The following is an 18,178-nucleotide window of genomic DNA, read 5'->3' as shown; positions in this document are numbered from 1 at the left end:
GATTGCTAATAGTCAGAAACATATTTTGTGAAGCACAAGGCTGTCTGGTGGTCTCCGTGTGACAATCGGAATTTTGTATGACATAATGTCACTTTTGAAAACAAGGAAAATTGTTGAAATAACATTCCAAGGACGAAACTTGACATTGAGTTTAATGACTTTTTTTTTCGGATTATAAGATGTATAACTTCTGCTAATCTTTATAACAAAAAAATAAGATTTTTTTGTGATCAAATATTCCTATTGTAGGTTGCTTTAGGAGACGACTTCGTCAGATAAAAAAACTGAAAACTATATTTATTATTAAAATAGAAAACTATTTAAACGTACCTAATATATAATAGTTATTTTATGTTTGCTCCATAAATAAAGTGCTTATATTTTTATTTGTATAAGTAGCCATGACAGCTGCCTTCGTAGTGTTTGTAAAATAATAATGTTATTTTAATGTAAACAATTATTTCTGTAAAAATTACCAACTGACTGTTTTAGTGAAAAAAAAAATAATGAAAATGTATTTAAGAAAATAAGAACGAAAATTACCTTTTACAATTGTGGTCATTGTGTTATAAATTATTGAGGGCACACTTTGAATAAAATAATTATGCAAGAAGGAAACATGAAATAACTCCGAAAGTGAAAAATGCTGGAAGAAGATCAGGGAACAGTGAACATCCCGAAGACCGACAGGTAGCTCAAGGGAAGGAAAGTCTGTTTATTTAAGTGTCTAGTAGTGGTGGGTTAGTCCAGTGGAAATCCGATTTTCACACACTTTCATATGTTTACTCGTTCCTGTTCAGTTAAGCTTGCTACAGCTTGTAAAACGCTATTACTTATAGCCAATAGAAACATAAGCAGTCTTTCTCAATATCAGTTTCACAAATGATCTTTTTTCTTTGTTTATCGGTGATAGCTTTCTATTGTAAAGTTTACTTTATTTGACTTTTTATTCTATTTCGTGTTTTAGTTTAGACTTCCAGATTACATTTCATTTTGAAGTTTTTCGCTATTCAGAAAATGTGGGTATAAACGATATAAACTTTTAGTTTTATATAGATGTTATGTAAACCATAATACTTGAAAATACACACATATATATTATCCTTAGTGAATTTAAATTAAATTTTAGCTCACCTTAGCATCCAGGCTAAATTCAATATATAATTAACTGTTATGAATTAAATGTGGGACAAGAATAAACCAAATGTATTGTGTTTGTCGTTTGACTTTTAGGCAATAAATAAAAACCAGTGTCCTGTTGAGGCCTTTTATTTGAAGATAGTTTACATGGGAATGCACCGAACTGTTCAATAAGCACCTAAACAATGGGCTATCGTTTCTTCGACGTACAGCAAGAAGGAAAAGGTTCCGTAACCAACAAACACTTAAACATCTAGAGGAAACGTTAACTTTACAACTTGGGCTGTTAATAAAACATTATTGTGGTGCCTATAGGTTATTTTAACACTACAAAACCTTATATAAGACAATAATCCATCAGAAGTTATTAACACAAAACCAAAGAGCGAAAGATAAGCAGATCGACATTTTTTCTTCTGAGCTATAATGAGAAAAAAACTTTAAGTACAGAAACATTCACCACCTAAGTTTACTTGTTACCTTTTACAATGGCTAAACTTCTGAAAAACCAGTTTCCAAACAAAACCTCTGTTGAAGAACATTGTGTAGATTTGTAATTAACTTTCGTAATATAGAAGTAAGTTATAAAAGCTTATTTGTTTGTTCTGTATGTTTTAGCACAAAGCTACACAATAGGCTGTCCAAAACAATGGCAAAACTTCTGAAAAACCCGTTTCCAAACAAAACCTCTGTTGAAGAACATTGTGTAGATTTGTAATTAACTTTCGTAATACAGAAGTAAGTTATAAAAGCTTATTTGTTTGTTTTAGCACAAAGCTACACAATAGGCTGTCCAAAACAATGAATCGAATTTAGGATTTTAGCGTTGTAAGTCAGCTAACTTACCGCTGACCCACTGGGGGACGAGTTATAAAAGACTTGGAGGTTTGGCTTTGAAAGGGAACTGATCAATCATGGGAAAAAAGCTTTCGCATTAATCTGCGAACAAATAAATAAAATAATTTACTTAATGCACACACCTTCCTGGAAAATGCTTTTTTAAAAAAAAGTGATTTGAGTTAACTTCATTTTTAATCATTTTCGTATAAGAAATATGTTTCTATTAAAACACTTTTCATAGTTATGTTAAAAGTAAAAAAAACAAGGACACTTACATGAAACGAATGTTCATATTTTGAACCGTTCAATTTTCTGGCCAGAGCAAAACATTTAATTTATTTTCAGTATTTTCTAAGCTTCCGATTTACTCTTCATAATTTTACAAAACTTCTAAGTTTATATAATATATTTTCTACGTTTAATATTTTTAAAAAGATCACTCACTATCTTATTATATAATGCCAAATTCAACATTATTCAATTTCTATCAACTGCACCTATAATTCAAATAATTTTCAAATATGTTTTTATATCTTATTAATAAATATAGTATTGGATGAGTTAGATAAATCCATAAAAAAATTGTTTACTAATCTAGAATTAAAACCTAGATGAAATTCTAAACTCTTAATTTGCAGATATTGAAACTTGTTTGTTTATATTCTAACATTTGTAAAAAAATTCAAACATGTAATGGATCCAAGCAGCTAGAAATGTTAATAAGATAATAGCTCGTAAAAATATGGCCGACCGAAGCATGTAGCAAATTATCATTGTTTTGGCAATGATAAATAATGGTGGTTTAAATGGCGGATTACTTTTATTAATTAAATGCTATAAGATATATGAGTAAACCAATTAATCAAAAATGGTTAATTTAATATTTTATCTTAAGTTAGAAGAAATTAATAGACGATTTAAAAAACGCTGTTAACATCAAAATTAGCCTACACATCCATGTTAATGTTTCGAATAAAGTTACTTGATAAAATGTAAAAACTCTTTTCTCGTGAAAACGATGTTATTTCATCAAAAAGCTACATAATGGACTATTATGTCCACCGTGGGGAATTGAGCCCCAGATTTTATCGCCGTAAATCCGTAAATTAACCCACTGGGGGACCGTGAAAACGTCTGCAAAAACAAAACGTGCGTAAAATATAAATGAAAGAGATTTGAATTCGCATTCTAAAGAAATATCAAATAAGTCCTACGTTATATACGTACTATGTTGCCGTTAAACTTTATTCTTTGCTGGTTTGAAAACAATCAAAAAAATATGTTAAAAATAGAATAAGAATAATTCAAACGATTTGAAAAAGTTCACGAAAAATTTAGTATGCACAGTATTCGAAATAAAGTCACCACAACTATGAAATAAACGTAAACACATGATTATTGTTTGCTCCAATTAACAACAAATATCATTTTCTTTTCTAAGTGATACTCTATTCTGTTTAGCGAATAAATAGATACTTTTGATAAAGTTATGAGCTATTAGTAACTGTTTAATAGAGTAGAAAAGTATGATATTTGACATTAACTTCGGTTAGCAATATCAAAACACGTGTATTAAAAAGATCTAGGTATGTTACGACAACAACGCAGCATTTTCTAATTTCTAAAACAGAAAATTTCCACTACTATTACAAAATCAAAACACTGTCACTACTATTACAAAATCACGAAACAACTTTCGTAAACAGTATAGTGTCATCATTAACGTCAAAGAGTTCGTTGGTTTTTGGAAAGAGTTCTGTTAAAGCCTGCAGACGTTTATCCTATTTCTAAGCATATACAAATAAATATTCATATCTATACATGCTTTCAGATACGTGATTCTGCGGGAACACTACTATAACGTGCCATGCATTAACTTTATGTACAATATGATAGCAAACACGGAAATATGATTACTGTTCTGAACTAAGTTACATATAGAGTTCCTGTACGTGACGTCACACAAATTTCTGCTGCAATCATCTCCTCAATATTGGATGTCAATTCATACCAGTACAAAATTCGCATGTTTTGAGTTCTGTGATCAACAGTGAAAAAGGCGGTCGAAGGCTATTCAGTTTTCGACATAGCTTTCTTCATGTACATCGCTGATAATAAATTACAGCATTAAATAACACAGTATTAGAAGGTAAACGTGTAGTTTTTCACCTAAGACATATTTAAGTTTGACGTCCAATATGGCACAATAAACTACAGACAGCATGGATTTACTTATGCCATCACAAGAAGGAGGAAAAGAGGGTTTTTGCAAATTCATACAAATACAGTATTAAGAATAAATAGTAATCGTAATGACCTAAAGAATACTACAATACTACAAGAAGGGATTAAACCATAATTGTTAAACCAAACTTTACTGACAATTGTCGCTTTACATTAATGAAAAACAAACATTAGACAGATGAAGTGACCATAACGAGCATGCGCACACTGAACTTTTGACTTTGAACGTTCAAGAACGAAATGAACTCACAACGTCAGCTATACATATATGTTTAATACGAAGACGATGATAATTCACTATTCCAAAAAGTTAAATATTCAAGCTTTGCGACTGTTTTAAGGTACTCGAGTGCGCTTTGACTTGTCTGCATATCCAAAATAAAGGGATCTCAAACAAGCCTTTAACTGGAAATTAAACTTTATTGGTAAATATATAATCTAATGTCGTGCAGAATACAAACAATTAGATCAATTGAATAACACGAAGTAACTTGTAGGGTTTGATACGAAGTCCTTTACTCATAACTAATAACCTAAAGTACTTTAGGTATTTGAATAACACGTGACTGCCCTGTCACAATTACGTAATTGTTGCACGGAATAGCTGATAAATTAATTGTGAATTTCTCCTTTCCTCACTGCTGTGAAAAATCCATGAATGACATAGAGACAAAATCTTTTCTTTGTTTCCTTGCTTCCGGTACCGGTGAGCCGTAAATTCGGCGAAACTAGCCTACTGCAGAGTGAGTATCGAAACAAAAAATAGATTAGGCCTCTACGTCATTCATGTATTCTTCACTGAAGTGACGTATTTCAACGAAGAAAAGAAAGATTCACAAATAATGATGTCTAAAATTACAATCCGTGTTGCTAGTAGGATAGAAAAATGTTGTTAAAAAGGGGGGAAATCAAACAGTTTCTTGCACATACACGTAGCATTGTGCAAAAAGTTCTACACTGAGATCGCATTCAGGATTTACAGTTGAGAAAATACTTGTAACAGTAACTGTCATGTGATAAAACAGGTTATTATTTAATGACCCCCAGAAGTAAGGAGGTTTAGAAATAAGGTTATGCTTCCTTATAAACATCTATTGTAATAATACCCAGTTTTTGTTTGTCGTGAAAATGCGCGCACAACTTACTATCTAAATAAGCATGCGCGCGCAATAAATTTCAACGGATGTAAACAAATGTCGGAAGTAAATATACTTTAGTAGACATTTTGTACAACAACATATTAAACATTTATCAAAGTTTTTAGAAGTACTGTTGCAATAAAGATACTAATTTGACCGAAAGTGTTTTGCGAGTCTCTGCTAATATTTAAGTAATACAAGGGGGAACGTATAGTTGGACAGTTTACATACAAATAATTCAATATAACTGTTATGTTTTATGCACGATGTCTACCAAAACATATGTTTAAGACACCCAATAATTTGTTTATTTTTCTATATTACATAAAAGTGAGATTTTTATTATACGATTTAGTTTTATCACGTTCCCAAAAGGATTACGGAATATTATTTATTTATATAGAGAAGAAAAATAAACGTATTATGGAGAAGCAAGAGCCACAGTGACGAAGAGAAGAATATATGAAGAATAGATGAAATAAGAATACAAACTACAAAGTTTCCTCTGGTCTTTGATATTTCCTGTTTTTAACGCCACAGTTTGTGATTATCTATATTCACATCATTCTTTTAGTCTGATTGGCTGAACGTAAACTATAGTGTTCGAATACATTTAACCAGCACGGTATATAGTGATAATCAATAGTAACCGAGTTTGGGTCATAATGACTATGGTTCCTGCATGGTTAGTCAAGTATAACCAGTAATTTTGATACGCTGTAACTAGTACCGTTTCTTTGGAAATAGTGAAAATTCCAACATCTTACTGTTGATCACGTCTTAATATCCTGAATACATTAAACGTTTAAAGAGTTAAGCTTTGAAAAATTATCTAATTAACTTATTTTGTTTGTATTAACACAGCGCGAGTGTATTGGTCGATAAAGTCAGATGATCGAGTTCACAGGTTGAGAAATTAACACACTTTAAGGGTTATATCTTAAATACGACTGTCAAGTTAATCTTACACCTTCTCTGTTAGGCTCAGGAGAAAATAAAAACCCACAAATTTTTGATATCTCGTTAAACACATCAACATTTAATCTTCACACTTCTTACTTTAGTTCACATTGACACCGAGAAAAGTAAGTTTCTTTATACGTTCGTTACGTTTCTGTTTATTCGAATTTGTTAACCGATTCATGAAGGACATACTTTCCATGTAAAACCGTGTTTTAGAAATACAAGTATATTGTGGCATTTCTATGTAATACCGTGATTTTATGACTACAAGAATGCTCTGTCATTCCTAAATAATCCTGTGTTTTAGCAGTATAGGGATGTTCTGCTGTTTCCGTGTAATACCATTGTCTTGGCTGCACAATTATTTTAAAGTTCCATGTAATATTGTGTTCTAGCAGCATAATAATACAATGTTTCTAGCAGTTCAATAATATTCTACTTTTTCTAGGTAATATTGTGATTTTTGGTTGTACAATTGCTTTATCGTTCCATGAAATAATGTTTTAGCAATGCCATTGTTCCATCGTTCCATGAAATAATGTTTTAGCAATGTCATTGTTCCATCGTTCCATGAAATAATGTTTTAGCAATGCCATTGTTCCATCGTTCCATGAAATACTATGTTTTAGCAGTACAATATGATATTGTTTCTAGCAACTCATAAATGTCCGACTGTTTCCAAGTAATACTGTGTTTTTAGCAGTGCAGTTATTCTATAGTTCCATCTAATACTGTTTTAGCGGTATAATAACACCATGTCTCTAACAGTACAAAAATGTTCTGCTGTTTCAGAGTAATACCGTGTTTTTAGCTACACAATTGTTCTATAGTTCCATGTAATACTGTGTTTTAGCGGTGTAATAACACCCTGTCTCTAACAGTACAAAAATGTTCTGCTGTTTCAGAATAATACCGTGTTTTTAGCTACACAATTGTTCTATAGTTCCATGTAATACTGTGTTTTAGCGGTGTAATAACACCATGTCTTTAACAGTACAAAAATGTTCTGCTGTTTCAGAGTAATACCTTGTTTGAGCAGTTCAAGTGTGTTCTGTTGTAAGAAAGAGCATGTTTCTTAATCTTTCTTTTTGTGTGTTTAAATCATTTAAGTAACTTATTTAATGTTCAGTACGATTTGTATAATCCTAGAAACATTCATGCACAACAAAAATAGAATTATATTTTTCATATATTCGTGTTGGACAAAATGAGCATAACACTTGTAGCATTTATTTCTAGTAAAACGAAAATAATATTTTATTTTTAAACTATTTGAATTTTAACCTAAATAACTGTGTTAACCGTTTAATGAAAATAACTGCTAATTTAAGCCTTCTTAAACCGTGCATATAATACTGTTTATCATCAATCTGGATATCTTCAGAGTAATTGAATAGAGAATAGCGAGTCGTTATTAGTCCTGATTGAAATAATGTATGACAAACATGAAACGTTTTGATTATTGTGTACCTGCTTATTATAAGCATTGTTTTACAGGAATTCTTATTCTTAAATTGTTTCAATGTCTCGCTCTACATTTTGATTGCCCCCCCCACAAATCTTAATTACGAATAAAACGGATATAAGTTGTAAATATGAATTCTGTTTCAGTGTTTGGAGAGTTCATGTATTATGCATTTTTAATGGAAGGATTTTACAAGATATAACATCTTTTTTTTTGGGAGGGGGGGGTTGGAATTCTCAACCTGATCTTTATGCGCACGTGAGCTAAACGGTTAGGTCAAAGACCCCTAGGAATCAACTATAGCCGTCCATTATTTTCAACTACCGGCTGCGAGCTAGCAGCACCTATCGCCCCAGGGGTTTTATATGTATTTCTGAACCAAACAATAAGATTGTATTTTTCCAAACTTTTTAAACGCGCCACAGCTAAAGTGCGGAGCATATTCTGCTACGTTACATCTCGAATCTCATTTTTATATATAATTGATTTCATGGACCATTCATAAGGTTCTGAAAAGTTTTTTAATGTTATATGCCCTTTTTACACATGTACATGCTAACTATGAGTCTTATTTCGTACTTAAAAGTGCTTTTTTACGTCTATTTGTTGTTTCTACGCATGCACATGCTAATTGTGAATCTCTCTTTGTCACTGAAGAGTATTTTTAAAGTTATTTTTTTCCTTTTTTACACTTGTTCACACCAATACCGAGTCGGATTTCATCACTAAAAAGTGTTTTTTAAGTTCATTTCTCATTTTTCTACACGTATACATGCCAACGGTTAATCTGAGTTCGTTACTGAAGAGTGTTTAGTTAAGCTTATTGGTCGTTTTTCTACACGTATACATGCCAACGGTTAATCTGAGTTCGTCACTGAAGAGTGCTTTTTGAAGGCTATTTGTCCCTTTTCTACACGTATAAAAGCCAATTGTGACTCTGACTTTTAAAGGTTATTTGTCTGTTTTCAACGTGTGTACATGCCAACTGAAGAGTGGAAGTTGCCCTACAAAACTCAGTATACACTGGAAAAGAAAAGAAATTCCTGAATTTAAAAAAAACATTATTTTTGTCCTGTACATAAATGTGAGTATTATTATTATTTATTTTGTTTGTTTGTAATTAAGTACGAAGCTACACAATAGGTTATAATATAATTATTACCATCATCATGTGCTAACATGACTGTTATTATATAGTTATTACCATCATCATGTGCTAACATGACTGTTATAATATATTATAAGTATTATTATTATTTATTTTGTTTGTTTGTAATTAAGAACAAAGCTACACAATAGGTTATAGTATAGTTATTACCATCATCATGTGCTAACATGACTGTTATAATATATTATAAGTATTATTATTATTTATTTTGTTTGTTTGTAATTAAGCACAAAGCTACACAATAGGTTATAATATAATTATTACTATTATCATATGCTAACATGACTGTTATAATATAGTTATTACCATCATCATGTGCTGAACCACCATGAAGACTTCGAAACTTGAATCGTATTTGTTGAATAATAACACATTCACAGCAAAATGAAGCTACTGCTTAGAGTTTTTTATGAAAACAATTTTGACCCTTGACCCGACGCCTGATAATTACTGGAAAATAGAGAATGTCATGTGTGATAATTTGCTGAAGCAAGCCCGAGATCCTACTTTAATTGTAAGAATAGACAAATTAAAGGATATGTTTTATAAACACACACATAACACATAACACAACAGTTATATTGAATTTATCATCAAAAGAAAAGAGAACGAAGCACAACGGGATTTCTCTACCTTTGATGATTTTAAATACATAATGTTGCGTGAATTATGTACAAGACTGTTAGGATTAATAGAATAATGCACTAACGATTTCTAGTCTATTTGACTGAGAATTTCAATACGTATGTAAATACAAGCTCACTAGAAACATACACTCACCAAATGTAATATACATGACACCTGTCAATAGTTCGTTGTAAGGATCCTGAATCTAATGGAGATACATTGTACTATCTAATAGTCGCATAGAATCTTAATTAACAAATCAATTAATCAGTGGAATGTCGAAAAAGTGGAGTGGGTGTTGATTACATTAAGTTGTATCAGCTAGGACAAGTATGAATTAACTTGTGTGCAGAATACTTGGCCTATACAATATATGATCATAAATACTACTACAATACACAATACGCCTAGAGAAAGAGAGTAAAAGGGAGAATGTGGTTCTCCAATAACACATGACTAAATGGTAAGCGTATATACTGAGATCAACACACATACACAACCATTTTTTACGTCCTACCGTAAACATATAATTACATTTTGAAGTGAGCTATTATACACAGCAGACTCTGCTTCCTAGCCACCTCGGTCGAAATGACCTGTTGCTCTACGAAAATACGAATTGTTTATAACTTGAGTTCGATGCACAACAAGCATTACTAACAAGGACTCCCTCATCAGGACAACTTCCACTAAAGATAAAGCCATTATTCGAGACGCCCTCTTTTATCAGTCGACTTTCTTACAAAACATAGCTTCAAGACTCCTGCTCAAAAATACACACCTAATAGTATAGTATCTTTGGTTCCTAGCCAAATCCTAGAAACTATTGAGTGAAAACCTGAGGTACAAACAACATTCGCACTTAACATTTCCACTCACGTTATACATATAAAAATTCTAAATGTATATATATATATATATATATAACTTTAAGCATCGTTATATAGTTCATGGTGTTAACAAAACTTAGGCTAACAATAATGTTACTAAAACACACAATTATCCAAAACAGTATTAAATAAAATAACGTAAAGAATAATTTATACTAAACTATACCATATTGAAGTTCTTGAGGAAACAGTATTAGTACCTATTAATAAGCAACTATTAAAGAAATGCGTATTAGAAAAAAAAATCACATTATTACTTTTAATGCAGATTTTCTTGTTCAGTGAATTATCAAATTAAAGAAAAACTTTTACTTTATTTATATTTCTTTTGAGAAAAGATATCGGTAGAAATCATGATTTGGAGAATGTAAAACTAAGTTCGAAATGAAGAGATCAAGCAGATTTGAGATTCTGAAAAAAATAACATAAGTTTGATATGCTATTTAAACCATAAGTATTTATCAAAGAAAACTTATAATTCTAAAATGAATTATTTTACTTGTTTTTCAATACTAATTCTCAAGGTGAGAAAATGTGATAGAAATGTTCAAGAACATAACGTTAGATATGGCGTTTGAATTGTCTTTTACATATTGTAAATAACCTACATAATACTAGGTCTTGATTTTTGGTTTTCTCCTATCCAGGATTACTGTTGAAAGAAGAAAATCCCAGAAGAAGAATAATCCAATGACTTGTGGCAAGTCCGAGATAAGTTTGGGATTGACGTTTCTTTTACGCTAAAATTTCCAATTTTGTTAATAAAAGAGGGAAAAAAATCGAACACTATACTCATGGGCTGTAGGACACCACTACATGGGGCCTAGGCCTTTTCTTTGGTCACTCTTTGTCCGGAGAAACTGAAATGGTGGAATTTCCCGAAACCGATCTATCGCAGTAACAAGTGATGAATCCAAGTATAGGGTAGACCTCTCGTTTCGTTTTCGTCAAAATTCACAACTTCAAAATGTAAAAAATTACAATCTTTAAAAAAAGCAAGTTTCATAAATGATCACCTTTAGCGATCCCGAAAAACGTAATACATAAAATCAAGTTCATAATCAGAAACGTCTTGTGTGACTAAACACGAAACACGAATAAAAGTTGTAGAAATTTATACAAATAGTTGAAATAGTCAACTAGAAACAGATATATGGCTGCTATGTAAAGAGAAGAGCTTGAAGAGGAAATAGAATGGCGATGAAAACTACCAAAAATAACTGTAGAGACTTCGTTAGAAATTAAAATAAGTAAAGGATTAGCTAATTACATAACAAAACTTGTATCATTGATAAAGAAACTCTTGTCCTTTTTGAATTATTATTATTATTATCTTTTAGGGAAATACTACTTACTCTTACATTCAATAACGATTAATGCCAATCATTTGTTTTCTTCACAGGCTAATAAGGAGATATAGGAATCACGTGGTTATTTCTATTAGCTTACTGAAATATTTTTAGCCTGCGATGTTACAATATTTCACAACGATAAATACAGAAGACTACACATTCACTACATTCAAAAGCTAGAGTGTGGAGAAAATGACGAAATCTCCACTCCAATGAATAAGGCAAACTGCAGACAATCCTTCATGGTACATTATTAACATAATGCTAAAAAGGTTATATTAACAATAGAAGCTATTAACATTAACAAATATGTATTTAGTACTCTAAAAGTATAATGAATATCTAAACTTAAGTTAAAACAAAACGTGATGTAGCGTGTTTACATAAGAAAAATAAATGAATGGTCACATTTCATCTTCCTATGATTACAACAATAGTTTCCTTTAGCTGAAAAATGTTAGAAAAATTTATAGAGAAAGCACTCAAATTGTAGAAAAGCAAAACAAATTGAATATAAGAAATATGAAAAAGTTTCCCTTTCATCATTTTAGAATGGCTGATTTTACATGACTATATCATTCTACCCCATTAGTTTCTTGAACTTAGCATCAGACTGCGGGAGAGCTCTATAATAATTCCTGAAAAGTCCGCTGTTTAGTAAGAGTGGCACTTGTTTCTTTACAGTCACATGAAGAAAGTGCTCACAGTTCTTGAATTAACACTAGAAAAATTCGTTGTTTGGGTAACCCTCACTCGGAGAAGGCTTGCTGATCAATATGTCCGCCAGATGGAGCTTGAGGGAGCTAGCGGCTGATACCTTTATTACAAATTACCAGAAAATCGTAGACTTAAGATATTATTTAAATTATTTACTTGATGTTTGTTTTTGTTAGATAAAAGGAAATGAAATATTGTAATATAAGTCATTTGCACACTCAAAAGAATCTTAAGTTGATAAAACAAATATACATAAAAAAAGTTTTACAACCTACTAAAATTCTACACAGTTTGTAAAAATAAAATCGAAATTGAAATACATTGATTGCTTACATTCGATAAAACAGATCAAATCAAATTTTTCTCTGTGCTTAAGCCTAAATTTTCTGGGCCTTATAACAAATTAAGTAAACGTTTGTATTCTCCCGATGCGTTTAATTTAGCGTAATGGATAACAGAAAATACAAAAAATTCAATTAACAGAATACTGCTGACGAAATTGATATTCTGTGAGGGGAACTGCGGTATTGAACGGTTTCAGTAGCTGTTTCTCCCCAAGCACCAGAAGGCTGTATTCAACCAAAGATTGTGTGAAGGCAGGAGCTATGGTGGTTGATTTGCATGCAACACTACAGGCATCAACAGAACAGTCGGACATTGCATAGCACAGTGGCGCCCTCATTGTAGCACACATTTTCCTTCAATGGTGGTCTTCAGTTCATTTACTTGCGTTTCCAACGTATTCTTCAGTTCTGAAAGATAAAGAAATCTTGTTACAAACGTTTGCTGAAAATTATAGACAACTTTCAATAAATGTTATACAATAACCAAACTACAAACATGCTTTTGGTCAGTTTGAACTCTTCACCTGGGTGTGGAAAGAATCTAGAAAGAAATCTAATTCTGCTCTTAGAACCACAGAGTGCTAACGGATAATTTACTGTTATTCTGCTGAGGGTCGTTTTTTATCGAACTAAAAACATAAGCAAAACACATTTTAGGAACATAAAGAAAACTAGATTTTCGACATTCAGATATAGTGAACATCATATACACAATAACATATATTGAAAACGATGATTATTCAAGATTGGTTGGTTTTGAATTTGCACAAAGCTACACGAGGGATATCTGCGCTATCCGTCCCTAATTTAGCAGTGAAATACTATAGGGAAGGCAGGTAGTCATCACCACCAACCGACAACTCTTGGGCTACTCTTTTACCAACTATAACGTTCCCACGGCTGAAAGGGCGAGCATGTTTGGTAGGACGGGGATTCGAACAGTTGATCCTCAGAGTGGGAGTCAAGCGCTCTAACCACCTGACCAATTATTCAAGAACTACTTTTGGTATACAAGATATATAAGTCAATTTACTCCAACAGATATGAAAAATGCATATCAAAGGTGGAACATATTTTTCTTAACACAGCCTGACGTTACGGTTCAGGCATTCCAAATCCTATTCATGTAACATCCTTCCTATTCAAATTTTCACCTTTTAAAAAGTTTTGGTAAGTTACTAAACAGAGCCTGTTTGCGGATTAGTGACCTAAATATGTAATTGAGTTTGATTGTTTAATGAAATCCGTTAACACAATTCTTTTGTTTGTTATTAATCACAGAGCTATCTGTATTCTGCCAAATGCGGGTATCGAAATTCGATTTTTATTGTCATAAGTTCTCAGACTTATCAATGAGTCACCGATGGGAGGCACATGATTACTTATATTTATTTGTATGATAGGTTATAATGGTTTATGAGATTGGATTCAATAGTTAATGTGATCAGTTACAATAAGTTGTAACGGCTTATCACATCTACTTCGAATGGTGTATAATATTGGTTACAGCATTTTACAAAACTGATTACAATGGTTGGAAAAGATTGTTTACTAAGGTTTATAAGGTTCTTTACGCTGGTTTCAAACAGTAGACCTTATTATATTTGACTGTAGTGACCCTAAATTGATCCTCCTCCTTCTGAGTATCCCACGTCTGTAGGCTTAACAACACTGATATACTAGTCTTTGTTTATTATGAACCAAACCATTATTAAAGCTAATTTTCATATATGAATCGTCAGAAACGAAATGAATCTCACGTAATGCAAACATGCTGCCTCTGAAACGAAAAACTAAGCACCTCCAATCATAACTGACAAGTGACTTTGAGCGAACCAATCACAGAGGCTAGCAATATTGACAGTTTAGCTATTTTCTTTTTACCAGTTCGGTATTTTATTTTTATTCATTGGTTTAATTCCATTAGTACTCCTTACATGGTGATCGCTCACTTTAGAGGTTACCTCTCCTACGTTTAAAATCAATGGTTTCTAATACTAGATACGGTGGTCGATAAGATTGGTTACAGGGTATCACGAAATTGGTTAAAATAGGTTAAGACATGGTTTGATGGTTTATGAGATTAGCCGCAGAGACTAATAAAAGTGTTAAAAAGTAGGAATATAGATAGAGTCATGGGTCATTAAAAACGGTTTTAACGCTTTTTGATCCGTTCATAATATATTTCAAGGTTATAAATTCACTGAATTAAGTTTCAGATATTTAACTATGTAAGACTATTTTTGTGGAAATGAGTAATCAAGGACTATGTTCCTCTAGTTTCATATATAACAACAGGGTTCATAAATGCAAGACACATTTAAAACAACCATTAATAAAAGAGTAACTTTCTCAGATTAATCTAACTTTTAAAAAATAACGTTACTTTTCCCAACGGGTCTGTTAAATATGAACAAAACACAGAACACAATAAGAGTCGAAGAGTTGAAAAATTGTTAAAAGTTTTTATGTTTCGTTGTCTCCTGGGGAGGAATTTCTACTCTGAAATGTCTACATCTTGCAGACGTGACATGCATTCTTTGACAAGAAGTCCACAAAATGTAAGCCTGTTTTAAAAGTTAGAAACTTGAAGTTTGATCACTAATTGAATTTCCAGTATATTATAATCAGATTCTGGAACGTCAACGGTACTTATACAGATAAAGAAGTCCTGAAGTTCTCTGAAGAAATTCATGTCAAGATGGATTCATTTACTACTGGTTTATATGTGAGGCTTCTTTATAGAAGATGCCACTGCAATGGTTGGTACTGATGATTTTCTTGGTATTTAAACATTTGACAAGGTTTACTTGTAACTGGATGTTCAAACTATTATTATGAGATTGACGAACAATAATAGTATTTACAAAAAATGAAGATTCGAAATTCTCCAAACGTCTTAGTGTCAATAGATTTTCATTCTCAATCACCAATGACATTTTAGGTGTTGGACAAATTTATGAAAACGTAATCTACCTAAAGATGATTTTCTACACTGTTCAAGGACTAAGGCAGATTTTTTGTCTCATCCTACATTATATATATATTATGAGTCTATTTAAATTCCTTTAGAATGTTTTCTTTTCTAGTTGAGGAGCATGAAGAGTAGTTAAAGGTCAAATTAATTTTATTTTTTTTATGAGGGAAGGTGGATTTATCATTATCACTTGGTCAAATTTACTCAAATGGATTTTGAAAAAAATACCATTTGAATGAAGTCGAAAGCACAGTTCTTTTGAGCGATTTAGTTTAAATTGTGGCCATAAAAATTACATTTTGGTAGAACTGTTCTTTTACGAACGACTGTTAAGAATACAGCTAAATCTAAGGCACATCACTAACCTTTTTTTGGATACATATTCAATACAATACACCAAGATTTATGACATACTAGTGACTTCAACTTATTTTTTTGTGACTAGTTATTCAGTAATATACAGCAGATTTCATGACTTACTAGTGAAAACATCTTGGTTCTTTATGTTATTACCCTTAAAAATGCCGCTGAGCCACCAAGGGGTTTGTATTTTTATGACGAGATGTTTAGCACAATATACCCATTTACTTTAGTTACTAGTCGAATAATCTTATTTCCTTGTAACTATATATTCAGTACAATACATCAGGTTTTATGATGACTTACTAATAAAACCATTTCGTTTCTATAAGACTATATATTCAGCACAATAGATTAAGTTTTATAATTTACTAACGAAATAATTCTTGTTTCTCTGTGACTAGACATTCAGTACATCACACCAACTTTCACGATTTACAAGTTAAAATCATCTTGCTCCCTTATGACAAAGTATTCAGTGCACTACACCAAGTTTCATTACTTACCAGAAAAATATGCTTGTTTCTTTATAACTAGATACTCGGTATGATACATAACGTTTCATAACTCACTAGTGAAATCGTCCTGTTCCTCGGCTTCCTGCTCTGCAGCAAGTTCTGCCGGGGTCTTCTTTCTTCTGTTGAGGCTGCTGGCTGCAATGGCTTGGTTCATTTCTGCTTCTTTTTCTTCTTTCTTCTTGATCCCGTACTATTTTAGATAAAGATACACATGACTAGTTAATGGAGTTTGATAAATATATGTGCATGATATCAATAAAGGTTTTGCAAAAGGTGGTAAATTGGAACAGCGTCGTAATTAAAATAACACTGTCAAGACGAGAACAAATCTGAAGTGTGATTTACATCCACAATTAATAAAATACACACACAGTCCTGTTTATATGAAGAACTCAGGATGTAGTTCCAATTTATCACAGCTGATCTCATTAATACGGTAACATTAAGAAAACCCTTACCGTCAGTTCTGAGAACATCCGATTGAGGACCATGTTTTGAATTATCGTTTTTCAGCGCGCCTTCATAATTATGGCAGAACATTCAATTGAGTTCATTACAAAAGTTAGTAAAGGTATACACTCATACGCATGCTTAGAAATATAACGTAAATAGATACATGCGTACACGATATGCTGCATATTACATACGTATATAGATATTTTATAGATTAATTGCCTATGTACATATATATACATGTTCGGTTAGTTATTTCTGCTTATTAGATGGAATATATCTGTATCATTCATCAAATTCGATTATCTCACTATGTGATAAGCGCATTGTAAAAATAGCCGTAGAAGAAACATACTCCCCATATTATGTATTTGGGGGGGGGGGGACATTTAACAAGTAATGATTTTGTTTTTTGTTTTGCTTGAATTTTGCTTGGACCATCTGTAAAGTTGAGTACTTTCTATACCACACCGCCATCTGTGGTTTAAAAGTGTCAAGAAATAACTTTATATAAACACATTAGAATATTATATGAAGACTAAAAAATTTAAATATGCATTTATCAGCCCTTTATTGTAATTCCCTGAAAATGTTCCTGAAACAATATTGATGGTAGTTTAACTGTCTAACACGTCATCCCAATGTTGCAGGTTATCGTTGAGATGAATTATGGCTACATTGAGCGAATGTAGCGACTTCTGGTCACAGTTTCAAGTGACCCTGGATTCGTTTTCCACATGGTCACATTGGCATGTTCACTAAGAACTATAGCTCTAAAGTATTCATTTTACTGATATTCAAATACATAATAAACTCCAGAAAACTGTGTGTAAACTATAGCTCTAAAGTATTCATTTTACTGATATTCAAATACATAATAAACTCCAGAAAACTGTGTATAAACTATAGCTCTAAAGTATTCATTTTACTGATATTCAAATACATAATAAACTCCAGAAAACTGTGTATAAACTATAGCTC

At 31.8% G+C, this 18,178-nt stretch overlaps 1 protein-coding gene and 1 long non-coding RNA gene across 4 annotated transcripts in view; both read right to left on the bottom strand.

The window, feature by feature from the left end:
• Positions 1–1,256: 1,256 nt before the first annotated feature.
• LOC111086680 lies at positions 1,257–2,524 on the bottom strand. The gene is made up of 2 exons (XR_002611409.1): positions 1,828–2,524; positions 1,257–1,666 (listed from the first exon to the last, which is right to left on the bottom strand). It is a non-coding gene; the product is annotated as an uncharacterized LOC111086680 (long non-coding RNA).
• An 8,305-nt stretch (positions 2,525–10,829) lies between these two features.
• The window catches only part of LOC106463075 (complexin-like), a 172,470-nt gene continuing 165,121 nt past the window's right edge, over positions 10,830–18,178 (bottom strand). For 2 of the 3 annotated variants that reach the window (XM_022390481.1, XM_013923045.2), the window contains 2 exons: positions 16,799–16,934; positions 10,830–13,297 (listed from right to left, as the gene is read on the bottom strand). In XM_022390481.1, coding sequence (XP_022246189.1) covers positions 13,224–13,297; positions 16,799–16,934 — 210 coding nt within the window. In that variant the 3' untranslated portion in view covers positions 10,830–13,223. Of the gene's footprint in view, positions 13,298–16,732; positions 16,935–18,178 lie in introns of all 3 variants that reach the window. The other variant, XR_002611408.1, reaches the window with a different exon arrangement.

Source organism: Limulus polyphemus, unplaced genomic scaffold (genome assembly GCF_000517525.1).
Source record: "Limulus polyphemus unplaced genomic scaffold, Limulus_polyphemus-2.1.2 Scaffold1318, whole genome shotgun sequence".
Classification (NCBI taxonomy): Eukaryota; Metazoa; Arthropoda; class Merostomata; order Xiphosura; family Limulidae; genus Limulus; species Limulus polyphemus.
The sequence above is the reverse complement of the archived record's forward strand: the minus strand, read 5'-3'. Positions and strand labels throughout refer to the sequence as shown.